The sequence below is a fragment of the Echinops telfairi genome, unplaced genomic scaffold, assembly GCF_000313985.2.
Source record: "Echinops telfairi isolate 266 unplaced genomic scaffold, ASM31398v2 ScPeMD7_7412;HRSCAF=8450, whole genome shotgun sequence".
Lineage (NCBI taxonomy): Eukaryota > Metazoa > Chordata > Mammalia > Afrosoricida > Tenrecidae > Echinops > Echinops telfairi.
This window is the reverse complement of record NW_022111312.1, coordinates 17,966,855-17,979,984: the sequence shown is the minus strand read 5'-3', so window position 1 is coordinate 17,979,984 and position 13,130 is coordinate 17,966,855. Positions and strand designations below refer to the sequence as shown.

The following is a 13,130-nucleotide window of genomic DNA, read 5'->3' as shown; positions in this document are numbered from 1 at the left end:
CAGGCGCAATTCCCACACTGTGTTCCTGGTGTTGTCCCCCGCAGGGCCATGGGCCAGTGAGGAGCATCTCGTCTCATAGTGGGGTTGGCCATGTGCAAGACCGTAACTCTTTATGGGAGCAGAAAGCCCCACGTTTCTCCTGCAGAGCCTGACTGGGGGTATCAAACTGCTCACCTTTTGGTTAGCAGCCCAACATGCAACCACTCAGTCACCAGGGCTCCTGCCTTGGGGGACAGGGAAGGCAGACAAATGAATAAAACAAAGGACTAAACAAAATGGTGCTGCTTGGGGGGATGGAGACAAAATGACCTGAAAGCCAGGAAGCCAGATGGAGACAGTGTGTGCGCTCGGGAGGTCAGGGACTGCCGTGGGAGTGGGGCTCCTAGGTCCCCACACTGGTATGTCCACACTACCTGCCATGGAGGAAGAGCCATTGATGGTGACCTGGGGCTTGGAGGCATCCAGGTTGGCAGATATGTGGCCCATCACCACGTCGATGGTCTCAATCAGGCCCAGCACCACAGTCGGGTCCTGGGGATAAGCGGACAAGGAGCAGGTGAGGACTGGGCTGGTGGAGGGCAGGCACAGAGCTGACCCCCCGATATAAAATTCTGCCCATTTGAGGGTCAGAGGAGGCACCCCATCCTCTCATGACTAGTGGTTTAAGATTGACAGGCTTCCTACAATTTCAGGTAAAGCGAGATCACACAGACAGGCTCCGTCTCAGGAGACCACCCCCACCATCTGGTCCAGGTGGTCGGGCAGGCCCAGCCATCAGGCATCCAGCTCAGAAGCCTCCGTGCTTATATATTCAGGACTGGGCCACCTTGTTCAAACTCCTCACTGAGAACGTCTTTGGCCTGCCCTCTCCCCATAGTAGGGCTCCGGGCCCCCATGTTTCTTCAGGATGAGGATGGGAGGGCAGGGATTTCCCACGGCCTCTCCTCCCCTGCCCAGGCCCTCAGTCCTCATGCTGGCCCAGCTGGGAGTCATACAAAGGTGTCAACAACCATTTTCATTTCAGAAAATGTCTACTTCATACATTTTAAAATTATTATTTGCATTTTCTAGCTTTTCTCGAACACATTTGCTTGTTTAGTGCTTAAACTAAATAAAAACAATCAAAGTGATTTTATAAAATAAAAACTCTTGATCAAGGGCAATGTAGCTGAGAGGGATTACTGAAATCCGAATGAAGGCTGAACATGATAGTGGGTCAAGAGGAAAGTAAAAGGAAATAGAGGAAAGAACTAGGAGGCAAAGGACATTTATAGAGGCTTAAATACAGGTATGTACATATGTAATATATACTTACATATAACGATAGGAAAATAGATCTATATACATATATGCATGTTAAGTACTATGGTAGCAGATGGATATTGGCCTCTACTCAACTACTCCCTCAACACAAGAACACTTTGTTCTAATAACCTGTCATTGTGTGATGCTCACCTTCCTGACATGATTGCTGAAGACAAATGAGTGCATAAGCAAATGTGGCGAAGTAAGCTGATGGTGCCCTACTATCAAAAGATACAGCGTCTGAGGTCTTATAGCGCTGAAAATAGTCAAGCAGCCATCTAGCTGAGAAGCAACTAAGCCCACATGGAAGAAGCATACCAGTCTGTGTGATCATGCAGTATCGATGGGATCAGGTATCAGGCATCAAAGACCCAGAACAAAAAATCATATCAATGTGAATGAGGCTGCAGAGTAGAAACCCAAAGTCCATCTGTAGACAACTGGACATCCCCTTACAGAAGGGTCACAAGGAAGAGAAGAGCCAGTCAGGCTGCAGTATAGCACCAATGAAACATCAAACTTTCCTCTAGTTCTTTAATGTTTCCTCCACCACCACCCCACTATCATGATCCCAACTCTACCTTACAAATCTGGCTAAATCAGAGCATGTCCACTGGTACAGATAAGAACTGGAAACACAGGGAATCCAGGACAGACAAACCCCTCAGGCCCAATAATGAGAGTGGAGACACCAAGAGGGTAAGGGGAAGGTGGGGAAGAACTGGGAACCAATCACAATGATCTACATATAACCCCCTTCCAGGGGGATGGACAACAGAAAAGTGGGTGAAAGGAGACAGCGGTCAGTGTAAGGCATGAAAAAATTTTTATAAATTATCAAGGGTTCATGAGGGAGGAAGGAAATGAGCTAATACCAAAGGCTCAAGTAGAAAGAAAATGTTTTTAAAATGATGACAAGATATATACAAATGTGCTTGATACAATGGATGGAGGGATGTTGATAAGAGCTGTAAGAGCCCCCAATAAAATGATTTAAAGATTAAAAACCAAATAAAAATAAAATAAAGAAATAAAAACAAAAGCAATTCCGTTCCCCTTTCTAATTACTTGGAGTCCGGAGTAAGGGAGAAGCTTTGTACTTGAACACGCCATACGCCATATTTCCCCAGATAACACCCCTCTGAGGGATGCACACCAGAGGGCTTGCGATTATTTCGTGCATTATTTGCATGCACACACAGTAGGTCCCTGCACATAGCTGTGTGCTGACGTAGCTTCCCTTAATCCAGCAGTGGTACGTGGTATATGCGGGGTTTTTTCTACCACCCAAGAACAGTGTGGCGGCAGCTCATACTATGTAGAATGGCCGCCAAGGCCTGCTCCGTGGAGCCAGCGGGCTCCTGCCTGGTGTCTGGGAGCAAGCGGGGGTCTGTCCCCAAGGAAGGCCCAGAGCTCTGGAGCCCTCAGGGGCCGCTGGCTGCTGCATGGTGAGGTATGACGGTGCAGACCTCAGGGCTGAGGGGACACATTCCTTCTTAGACGTAGACTGGGCTGCATGATGTCACGCCCAGGAAGCTACCAGGTCCCCGAGGCACTCCCATACCAGGGCCCAGACACCCTCTCCTCTTACCTCTGACACGTCGGTCCAGCTGGGCAGGAGCAGGACCTCGCCCATGGCTTGTAAGAAGGTCTAAAGGTGGGCAAAAGAACAGTGCTCAGCTTGTTTCCTTACATGCCAGGGGGGCTGTAGACACTGCCCAGTGCTGCCCAGGAGGGGGTCAGAGCTCAGCCTACCGGTTAACAGTGAGCCAAAGTTAGCAGTGGTGGTCAGGACTCCAGGACCTCACCCCTGAGCCTGCTGCCCACGGTGACAGACACAGTTCATCAACCTGTGTCCTAATGAGTCAAGACTTGATCATGGCTGCCCACTCCCTCCCTATACACCACCAACAAGAGGCTTGCCTTCAGCCTGGGCTGAGGGCCAGCTGCACACCACGGGGACCTGCTATGTGAAGTCAGGGGACAGGACTCAGGGGCAGGTACTGAGCACCTGCTGCATACTTGTTCAAGTATCGCCATCACCCCATTCAATATTAGTTCAAAGAGAACATGAGCACTGCTCGAGTGCCCACTAGATACAGGGCACGGTCTGTCACAGTCACCCTATCACCCACCTCAGAGGGATGGTCACTGTTTATTGAGCACCAACTGTATACTAGGCCATTGTTACTCTCCCAACCCTACTGAGTAGCACTCAGAATGAGCATTAGCACGGACTGAGTGCCGACTGCATACAAGCGACCTTCTGCTACAGTCACCCTCATGACCCAGGCCCTCAGTTCTCAGAGGGATGGTCAGTATCTGCTGAGTGCTGACTGCATACAGACATCCCACGTGCTCCCCACTGACTGAGCACAGCACCCTAGGAGCCTGTGAAGACATGCTCCCCATTGACACACTGTGGGCACCAGGGGCTGACATAGTGTGGGGTGCACAGGGTAAGGAAGGGGCCCAGGTCCCCCCAGAGCAGGGCTGCAGGCTCAGTGGAGGGCCAGGCAGTCTGGGTGCTGGACGTGGCCAGGGAGGGAGGCCGGTTGGGGAGGGGGGGTTCCCTCTTGCTGGGGGCACCAGGGAGCTGGTGTCATATCCCATGTGGATCACACCCAGGGTATGGGGCTGGGGTTCCTGACCCACTGCCAGGAGCTCGACTCCTCACCTCAGTGAGGTTCCAGGCTGTGTCCGGCGAGAGGGACTCGTGGGGCAGGCTGAGCGACAGGTTCTGCAGGTAGGCGAGCACAATGCTGGGGCTCTGGAAGTTTCTCCTCTCCTCCGTCAGGTTGGTTATGATGGGGTGGTAGGCGTCTGTGGGCATCTGGGAGGGATTGGGGATAGGAGTTTCCGCCAAGAACAGCAAACAAAACCACCCAATGCCACCGGCCGATTCCGACCCATAGCCACCCTCTTCAGGGTCCCCGAGACTGTCAGTCTTGATAAGAGTAGACAGCCTCATCTTTCTCCCTCCGAATGGCTGGTGGGTTTGAACCACCGACCTGATAGGTTATCAGTCCAGTGCTTAACTGAGTGCACCAAAGGCTGAGAGGACCCCACAGAAGCCCTGTGTGTCCCGCTCAGGGTGCAAGGCTGCTTATTAGCACCATCATACCAGCGACTGCAGTATCTACCACCGACCCGAGGAGCCTGGTGACACATTGGGCTACGAACCCAGGTCAGCAGTTCAAAACCAGCAGCAGCTCCAAGGGAGAGAGATGAGGCTCTGTGCTCCTGTCAAGATTTATAGCCAGGGAAACGCACGGGGGCAGCTCTGCACTGTCCCACCTGGGCGGCTGTGGTTGGAACGGACCTGCTGGCACTGAGATTTTGGTTTTTGTTACAGTGACGAGGTCCTACCAACTGAGAGTGAGTCCTAAAAGTCTCCCTTCTGAGTGGCCCCTGATGACCCAGCAGGACAGACAGAGACCCACAGGCAGGGGAGGGAGGACAGGTGCCAGGTGAGGACTGGTCTGAAGACCAGGGATGGGGGCAGGGAGGATGACAAGCGGGGACCTCCTGTAGGACCCAACCTGACTTGGGTTTTGAACCTCACACACATGAAAGCATGCATCCCTGTTCTTCAGTCACCCCTTTTGGTGTTGGCGAGGTGGCAGCCCCATGTGGAGAATTCACCGGTCTGGTTTGTCCTTTCAGGCATCCCAGGTTACGGGGGACAGGGATTCTCTGGGCCCTCTAAGCACTCACTGGCCATGGCCAGAGACCATGGGGACTCAGCTTCTTATTGCTCTCAGCCTCTGCCCACAACAGTCTGAGGGGACTCCAGGCCCCTGGCATTACAGCCAGACCCAGCTGGGGGACTCTGGTCTGCTCACCAGCCAAGTGTCCTCAGTGGGCGTCACGAGGAAGCGTGGGGGCACTGAGGAGGACGAGGACACGCCGTGCTTTCCTGGAAAGGACAAACAGGGCACTGTTGAGGACTGATGGGCGGATGGCCTGTCCCACCCACTTGTGAGGAGCTGCCAGAGCTAGACACAGGGAGATAACCCAGGAATGTTTTGGAAAGGACTCCTGCTGGGACGGTAAAGGCCTCATAAATCAACCTAATGGGGAGATGGGATGGATTTTCCCAGGTCAGATTAGCTTTCCATTTATTTTCCAAATTGCTTTGGAGCAGCCTCCACGTGTAAAATGAGAATTTTATGCAAAGCACTGGCGCGTGTCAAGTACACACAGGGCCGGGAGAAACGGGCTGGCGCTGCGTTGGGAATGGTGACGGGTGAGGCCCAGAGAGGGCAGAGCACATCTGCGTGCCCAGAGGGGTCCTACTCACAGGGCCCCGGGGACGGAGGGGCACTGCCCCAGAGTGTTCCGCAGGCTGTCCACCTGCCGGAGCAGACTGTCCCAGCTCTCTCCTGAGGGGCAGCTGGTGGAGTCAAACTGCTGACCTCTCAGGTAGCGGCCCAATGCCTACCCCACTGCAGCACCAGCACCTTCTTGCACAGGAGTGGGTGTGTAAGTTCCCTGCATTTACAGAGGAGGCTGCAGGCTTGCAGGGATCAAAACCTTACAGGGGTCACGTACTCGGGTCCTATACACCCGAGTGGGATTTCTTCAACAGGCAAAGCTATGGAGGCTGGAACGTGTGTGTATGATGATGAGGATGATGCAGCAAATGGGTGGGCGGGGTCTCTTTTAGGGGTAATGAGAATGTTCTGGAACCAGGGAGATGGGAAGCTGCACCTGGATATGAGTGTGCTGGCTGGACACCCCTTCATCTAGAAAACAGAGGTGGGTTTTGAAAAGGCCGTCATTTGAAATGGAAAGGGAACACAGCCAGGGCTCATGGCCTTTCAAGGGTGGTGGCCTCACCAGGCAAACCTAAACCAAAGACAGCCATCGAGCCGATGCCGGCTCATAGCAACCCTGCAGGGCAGGGCAGAACGGCCCCTGTGAGTTTCCAAGACAGTAATTCTTTGTGGGAGTGGAGAACCCTGGCTTCTCCCGTGGAGCAGCTAGTGGTTTCAAACTTGTGACCTCTCGGATGGTAGGCAACACAAAAGCACTTCCCCACCAGGGGTCCTACAACCTAATGAGACAGGCTGATTATTTCAAGGGACTCTGAAGCCAGCCTTACCTGGGCTGTCCCTTCCTACCAGGGTGTACTCCAAGGAGGGGACATGGAAACATTGTGATTGGTGAGGTGGGCCTGCAGGAAGAGGCATGTCTCTTTGCCGGGTGAGTTCCCGGGGTGGAAGGAAGTGAGTGAATACAGAGGTAAGACCAGAAGGGCAACATTGTTGCCTGTTGCTGTTGCTGCCAGGGGCACTGCTTTGGTGCAGATGCCTAGCAGGCTCAAGTTCAACACAACAAGCCACCACGCGGCCCTGCACCATCCTCACCACATTTCCCATGTTTGGAGTTCAGAAACGCCCGATATCAAAATCCCGAGAGTGAACTGAAACAACTCAAAAGGTGAATTTTGTGTTGGGTGAATTTTATGTTAACTGGTGGTGGGGGTGGGGGTGTCTTCCCACAGTCCCGTGCCGAGGAGGGATTTGAACCGGGCTCGCTGGGATACGGCCACGGGGCTGAGCAGGATGGGGCATCCTTGGCCACAGGCCCAGCGGGGATGGGAACTTCTGGGGGCACCAAGACCCCAGCCTCCAGCTCCAACTCGGTGAGCATGGAGATCAGCCCGGCGTTAGTGGGTCTGGTTTGGTTCACAGAGGAGACGATGGAGCCCTGGTGGCACAGCCATTAAAGCGCTGGCCATCTGCGCCCATGAAGGCGCACAGTCTCGGAAACCCATGGGGCCATGCTACTCTCTCTCCTGTGAGTTGGCCTGGTGCTTGGAGGCAGTGATTTTTTACCGTCTCCTGAGGACACTGTGTGTTGGGAAGAGGTGGCTTGGAAGGGTGTCTCCATGGGTGAAGAACCGGCCCCCTCTCCTTCCCCCCACCCCTACCTGTTCCCCTCTCCCTCCTCCACGCCCGACACTGACCAACAGCTGCCCAGAAGTACATGGCCACCTCGTGCGGGGTCAGTGCCCGCTCCCAGATGACGAACTCATCAAAGGCACCGTTCTCATAACGCCGGGATGGGTCCTGCTCGGCCCCGATCACCAGGTTGGCATTGGGGTCCCCATAGGCGTGGGCCACCTTGCCGCTGGGGTCCGAGGTGCTCAGCGTCCCATTGACGTAGACCTTCAGGCCCTCCTTGGGCCTCCAGGTGAACAGCACATGCGTCCAGTAGGGGCCTGCAGGAGGGAGAGTGGCTGTGCTGGATGCAGGGGGCACCTGTCCTCCTCCTCGTGCCTGACTGGGCCTTAACACCCCTGCCGGGCCTCAGCCCTCAGGGCACAAGAAGGAGGCTGACCTCAGATCACACTCTGGCCAGGGAGGTGAAAACTGACTCGGAAACACATAGGAGCAGTTCTCCTCTCTCCTACAGGGTCTCCCTGAGTCAGGATCAACTGGGTGGAGTGACCACTGACTGAGAGGCAGAGCTATCAGCCTGAGGACTGAGGTGCGCCTGACCCAAGCCATGGTGCTTTCAGTCTCTGTGTATGCATGTGACAACTGTACAGCGAAGAGGAAGAATCCGTGTCTGTGAACGATGGGCTGGTGAGGAAGATTGACCAGACCATGGTTCCAGGAGCCCTGCTAGTGTACTGGGTGCTGCGTGGAGCTGCTAACTGCAAAGTCGGCAGTTCAAACCCAGCAGCCACTCTACAGGACAAAGAGGAGGCTTTCTGCTCCTGTAAAGATCTACAGCCTCAGAAACCCACGGGGGCAGTTCTGTTCTGTCCTACAGGGTCTCCATGAGTCAGAGTCAACTCAACTGCAGTGAGTTTTTGAGAACAACAAATCAAATCTGTCTGGGAGGAAGGGTAACCAGAATGCTCCTTAGAAGCAAGATGGCGAAACTTTGGGCATGTCACCAGGAGGGGCAGTCCCCGGAGGACGTCGTGTGAAAAGCAAGGCGATCGTCCCGGAGATGGACTGACACCATGGCTGTGGCAGCGAGCTCAGACCCAGCCAAGCCTGTGAGGACGGCATGGGGCCGGGCAGTGCTCTGCTCTGACAGTGACCTTGAGCTGGGCAGTTGACCTGCCTAGGGGCACTAAAGAAGAAAGGCCTGGTAACCTGGCACCAGAAATCTCACATCTACGACCCCCGAAGGGAGCCATTTCCGTCTGTCACCCAGCCGAAGGGCAGTGTGTCTGGGCTTCCAGTGGGTCCATGTCCCTGTCTGCACCAGTGGGTCACAGTGTCCCGGCTACGTCACTCTGAGCCAGAGCTCACGTGCCGGCCCACAGAGGGTCTCTATGACTGCTGGCGGTGCGCCCAGCTGCAGGGAGCTGCTGTGGCCGTGGCCGCACCGGCCGCCTGTAGGCCTGTGACAGAGGCTGGGAGAGAGCAGAAGTGACGGTGGGATTTCTGTGCTGCCCTTGGGATGGGGAGGACGGCTGCCCCACCGAGGTGAGGGGACCCTGCTCAGCCCCCACCAGGTCCACGAGAGAACAGGACATGTGTGGCTGCCTCTTTCATCCCCCCCCCACCACCCCCCACCCAGAAGCTGGAGAGTTTGATTTTGAAATGAGGTCATAAGGAGCAGCCCTCAGCTCAAGAAGCTCAGTTAACCTGCCAGGGCTGACCCAGCCCCACTGCCCTCGGGCTACTAACCAGTTGAGCCCAGTGCGTCTCCATGGGGAGCTCCCTGGCTGCTCATCAGTGAGAGGGTCAACATTCCCCAGGCACCCTCAGCCACTCGCCCAAAAGGTGCCCAGTGTGTTTCCCCACTGCTTGTGTGGGGACAACTTCAGAACTCACAGCTGGTACCCGGGCCACAGTTATAGCGGGCGTTCTTCGTGTGAACCCTAAATGGGCCCAGAGTATGGCTGACAGCAGGTGCGGCAAGGCCTTCTGTGCACAAACAAGGGGCATGTTGCCAGGCAAACATGTTTGCCGTTCTCCTGTTTCTTCCTGGTGGGAAAAGTCAGCAGACATTCACCCAAAGCCTGTTCTCAGGCTCTCCCAGATGCCGGCTGCTGAGTCTGGGCCGCCAGTGCCGAGAAGCAGGGAGATAAAGTTGTTATACAAACATGCTGATAACAGGGGGGACATGATAAGAGTGTGGACCAAGTGCAGACAGCTCGGCATGGGGCAGGGCACCTGAGACCTTGGGGACAGAGAGAACAGGTGTGCGAGTTTGCACAACCGAGATTGGCCATGCATCCTCGCTGAAGAGTGCAGTGTGGGCACACAGGGCCTGACAGAAGCGGAGTATGTATGTTCAGTCCTGTTATGCCCCTGCCTGAGGCGCTGGGTGGGCATGGTTGTTGGGTGCCAAAGAGTCAATGCCAACTTGTCAGAAGAGAATTGCCCCTTGGGGTCTTCCAGGCTGCAGTCTCTCTCCCCGAGAGCTGCTGGGTAGGTGTGAACCACCAGGCACTTCACGCTCCACCAGCTACCTTGATTCTCACAGCAGCCCTCTGGGTGCCACTGCCAGTACCCGGTGTTATGAATGAGAGAGCAACACAGAGAGGTGATGCACTTGCCAATGGCCACACAGCAGGCACGGACAGCAGGGAGACAGGAGCCTGGGCCACAGGGCGTCGGGGTGAGGGCTTTTAGCAGAGAGGTTGGGCGGCCTCTGTTAAACAGGCCAGAGAGTGGAGTTTGCATCAGTGATTCCATGCAGGTACAGACAGACTTGCAGATGACCACAGTGCAGCAGAGACAACAATAAAGTAAGTCACATGACCGGTTTGGTTTCCTGGTGCCTGGGAGCATGCTGCTGCGGCTCACTCACCTGTCCTCTAGGCGTGTGCAGTGTAGGATGGGAAGGTTTGGAATGCTGTCAGAATGGCCAGCATGGGACACACTGACAGGAAGTGAGCTCACACTGTGGGGGAAACAGGGCCAGCAGACCTGCTCAAGGCAGGACTCACACACACATACATGCGCACACATACATACACATGCACAGGCATGCACACCCATGTGCACAGACATGCATGCACATATACACACATACACATGTGCATACAGACACGTACGTGTACACACATGCACATGCCCACCCATATACACATGAACAAACACGTGTGCATATAGACGCGCGTGTACACACATGCACACACATATACAAATGCACATACACGTGCACACAGACATGCATGCACGCGCGCACACAATGTTTTCAAAGCACAATGAAGCTGCGCTCCCTTGTGAGGTGTGCCTGTCATCCTGAGATAGGAATCTGTACCTTCATTATGCCCTGACCTCTGACCCTCAGTTCTTTGTCTTGACCCTGGAGGGTCCAACCCTGATCACCTGCCCTCTCCACAGTCCCCTCCTGCTCCCACTCCCAGCTCCTCCACAGCTCATGCCAGCAGACAAGCCAGCCACGGTAAGTCCTGGGAATGGTCTTCAGACAGGCCAGCGGACACCCCCACCTAGCACATCGCATCCGCATGACCCATGTCGCCCATCCCGATGTCAGCAGTGTCCACTCCCACTACCACCTTCACCAGGGCTCCCTGGTCAAGAGCCTCCCTTGTGGCTCCTGAAACCCCAAATCCACTGCTGCCCGACTCATGACCACCCTACACAGGGTTTCAGAGAATGTCAATCTTTACAGCAGCAGACAGGCTCCTCTGTCTCCCACGGAGCAGCTGGTGGGGTTGAACTGCTGACCTTGCAGTGAGCGGTGCAACACATAACCCACGGTGCCAGGATTCCCACTGCCATTGAGTGCATTCCAGCTCACAGGGACCATAGGTAGGGTTTCTGAGACTAGGTCTTTAGGGGAGCAGACTGCCTCGTGGTTCTCCCAGGGTGAGGCTGGTGGGCTTGAACTGTGAGCAGCCTAACCCTGGGGAGGAGAAGGAGGAACAGGGAGAAAAGGAGACGGAGCAGGAGCAGGGGTGTGTCTCACTGTGCAGCCCGCTCTGCATCATGGGGACTCACCTGGCAGGCTGAAGGTGGCCATATGGCTTGCTCCCCACCACAGGACTCACCTGGGGGAGCGGGGGGTGGAAGGTGGCCGTGCAGCCCGCTCCCTACAACGGGGACTCACCTGGGGGGCTGAAGGTGGCTGCCCATGTCATGGAGTTCTCCCGTGTGTACAGCTCCACAGAGCCCTCACCACCTCGCGACCCGACCTTGAAGCCATTGGAGATGACCTGGCCTCCGTAGGCAGAGGGTGGGGCCCGCGTCTGCTCCCCCGGCATCTTCCAGAAGAAGGAGAATGTGACCCCTAGGAGAAACAGGCCTTGTCAAGCACCACGGGCAGTTCTGTCACCCATCTCTCTCCCAACAAAAGCAGTCTGCCCCTAACCCGGAGTCACATTGCCAAGGGGCCAGCTGACCCACAGCAGCCTTGGATGAAGGAGAGCTGCGCCTGCGCCCCAGAGCTCCCAAGGTTGCCACCTTCAGAGGAGCGGACCACTGGCCCCAGCTTTCTCTCATAGAGTGGCTGGCGGGTCACAGCTGCACCCCCAGAGCTCCTTTTAGTGGACCTCCCTGCTGCTGGGCTTGGGTTTGCGCTGGCTTTCTGCAGCACTGAAGTGGGGCCTGTCTCTTTACATCGGAGCCTTCAGCAGCCAGACTCCCAGGAGGCCCCTGCTGAGGGGATCTGAGATGTGGCATTGCCCACCCGCTTCCCTTCCCAGAAACCTGCCTGCAGGGGGCAGTGCGCACCACCCCACGTGGGCCTTTGCTGAAATGTAGGTGAGCTGGATCCCAGGAGGGAAGGCCCAAGCCTCGGTAGCAGGAAGAGCTGAGCCACACCACACTGGCCGTGGGGAAAGGTCACCATGGCCCGACCCCCTGACACCCCATCTAACCCCCTGCCACCTCATCCACTCTACCTGCCTCTCTTCTAGAACCTGTACCCACGGCCCTCACACGTGTGCGTGTGTGTGTAAGCCACTCACTGTGGGACAACGTGGGAAAGCTGGAAAGAAAGCCAGCCACCTGACTCTCCACCAGCACCCACCCCGAGGGGAGAGGCCTGGGGGACTTCGAGAAGAGCGACCAAGCCACCCATCTGCCAGGCCTTCTTTACACAGTGGTGCCGTGTTGCCCTACAGTGTGCTTGTGGTCACCCTGAGAGAGAGACACTGGGTCGGGCACTGGAGCCCCACGGGAAGAAGAAGACTCAGCCTCAGGCGTCATGTTGGACAGGTTCCCAGTCCTCTGCTTGTTGGTGACGGCCACAGTCACACTGAACAGGATGAATATGAGGGGGCGTCAGAAAGTTCGTGGAAACCCCGAGACCAGAAGAACTAGCTGGTGCCCGGCTGCCACTACCAACTGCTCTGGAAGGGGCCCCATGAGAGGTCCAGAGAGAGGGGAGGAAAATGTGGAGCAGAACTTAAGATCGTGAAGGACACTGGTGAGACACAGGCTGGTGGGACCCCAAGACGATGGCCCTTCGTCAACCTTCAGCCTGGAACTGAACTCAGCCAAGAGGCTCAATTTTCAGCCAGACAGCAGGCTAGTCTCCCAGGCTGACAATGGCATGGGGGAGGTGGATACACTCCGAATAACCAACCAGCTGAGATGGAAGGGCCGCACTGACTGCACTGACGCAAAGACCAAGTCCAGAGAAGGGGAGGGAGGCTGTGGGGAGTGCAGGGAGGACGGGACACACATCAGGGCACGCACCAAGGGGGTTGCAGGGAGTAAGCTGAGACAAAATGTGTCTGAATTATGAACGTAGAACTGGCGATCTGCTCTGTCAACTTTCATCGAATTCACAACAGAAAGTTGTTTTGTTTTTTTATGGATATGGGGATATCCCATTGTCTTTTAATTCCACCTCTCCGCAAACTTCCTGAACCC

At 55.5% G+C, this 13,130-nt stretch overlaps 1 protein-coding gene across 1 annotated transcript in view; it reads right to left on the bottom strand.

Annotated features, from left to right (window-relative positions):
• ADGRD1 (adhesion G protein-coupled receptor D1) overlaps positions 1–13,130 on the bottom strand; it is an 85,080-nt gene that overhangs the window by 55,621 nt on the left and 16,329 nt on the right. The window contains exons 6-11 of the mRNA XM_004709748.2: positions 11,362–11,541; positions 7,280–7,534; positions 5,151–5,224; positions 3,983–4,138; positions 2,897–2,956; positions 414–531 (exon numbers count right to left, since the gene is read on the bottom strand). Of these exons, the coding sequence (XP_004709805.1) occupies positions 414–531; positions 2,897–2,956; positions 3,983–4,138; positions 5,151–5,224; positions 7,280–7,534; positions 11,362–11,541 (843 nt within the window). The remainder of the gene's footprint in view (positions 1–413; positions 532–2,896; positions 2,957–3,982; positions 4,139–5,150; positions 5,225–7,279; positions 7,535–11,361; positions 11,542–13,130) is intronic.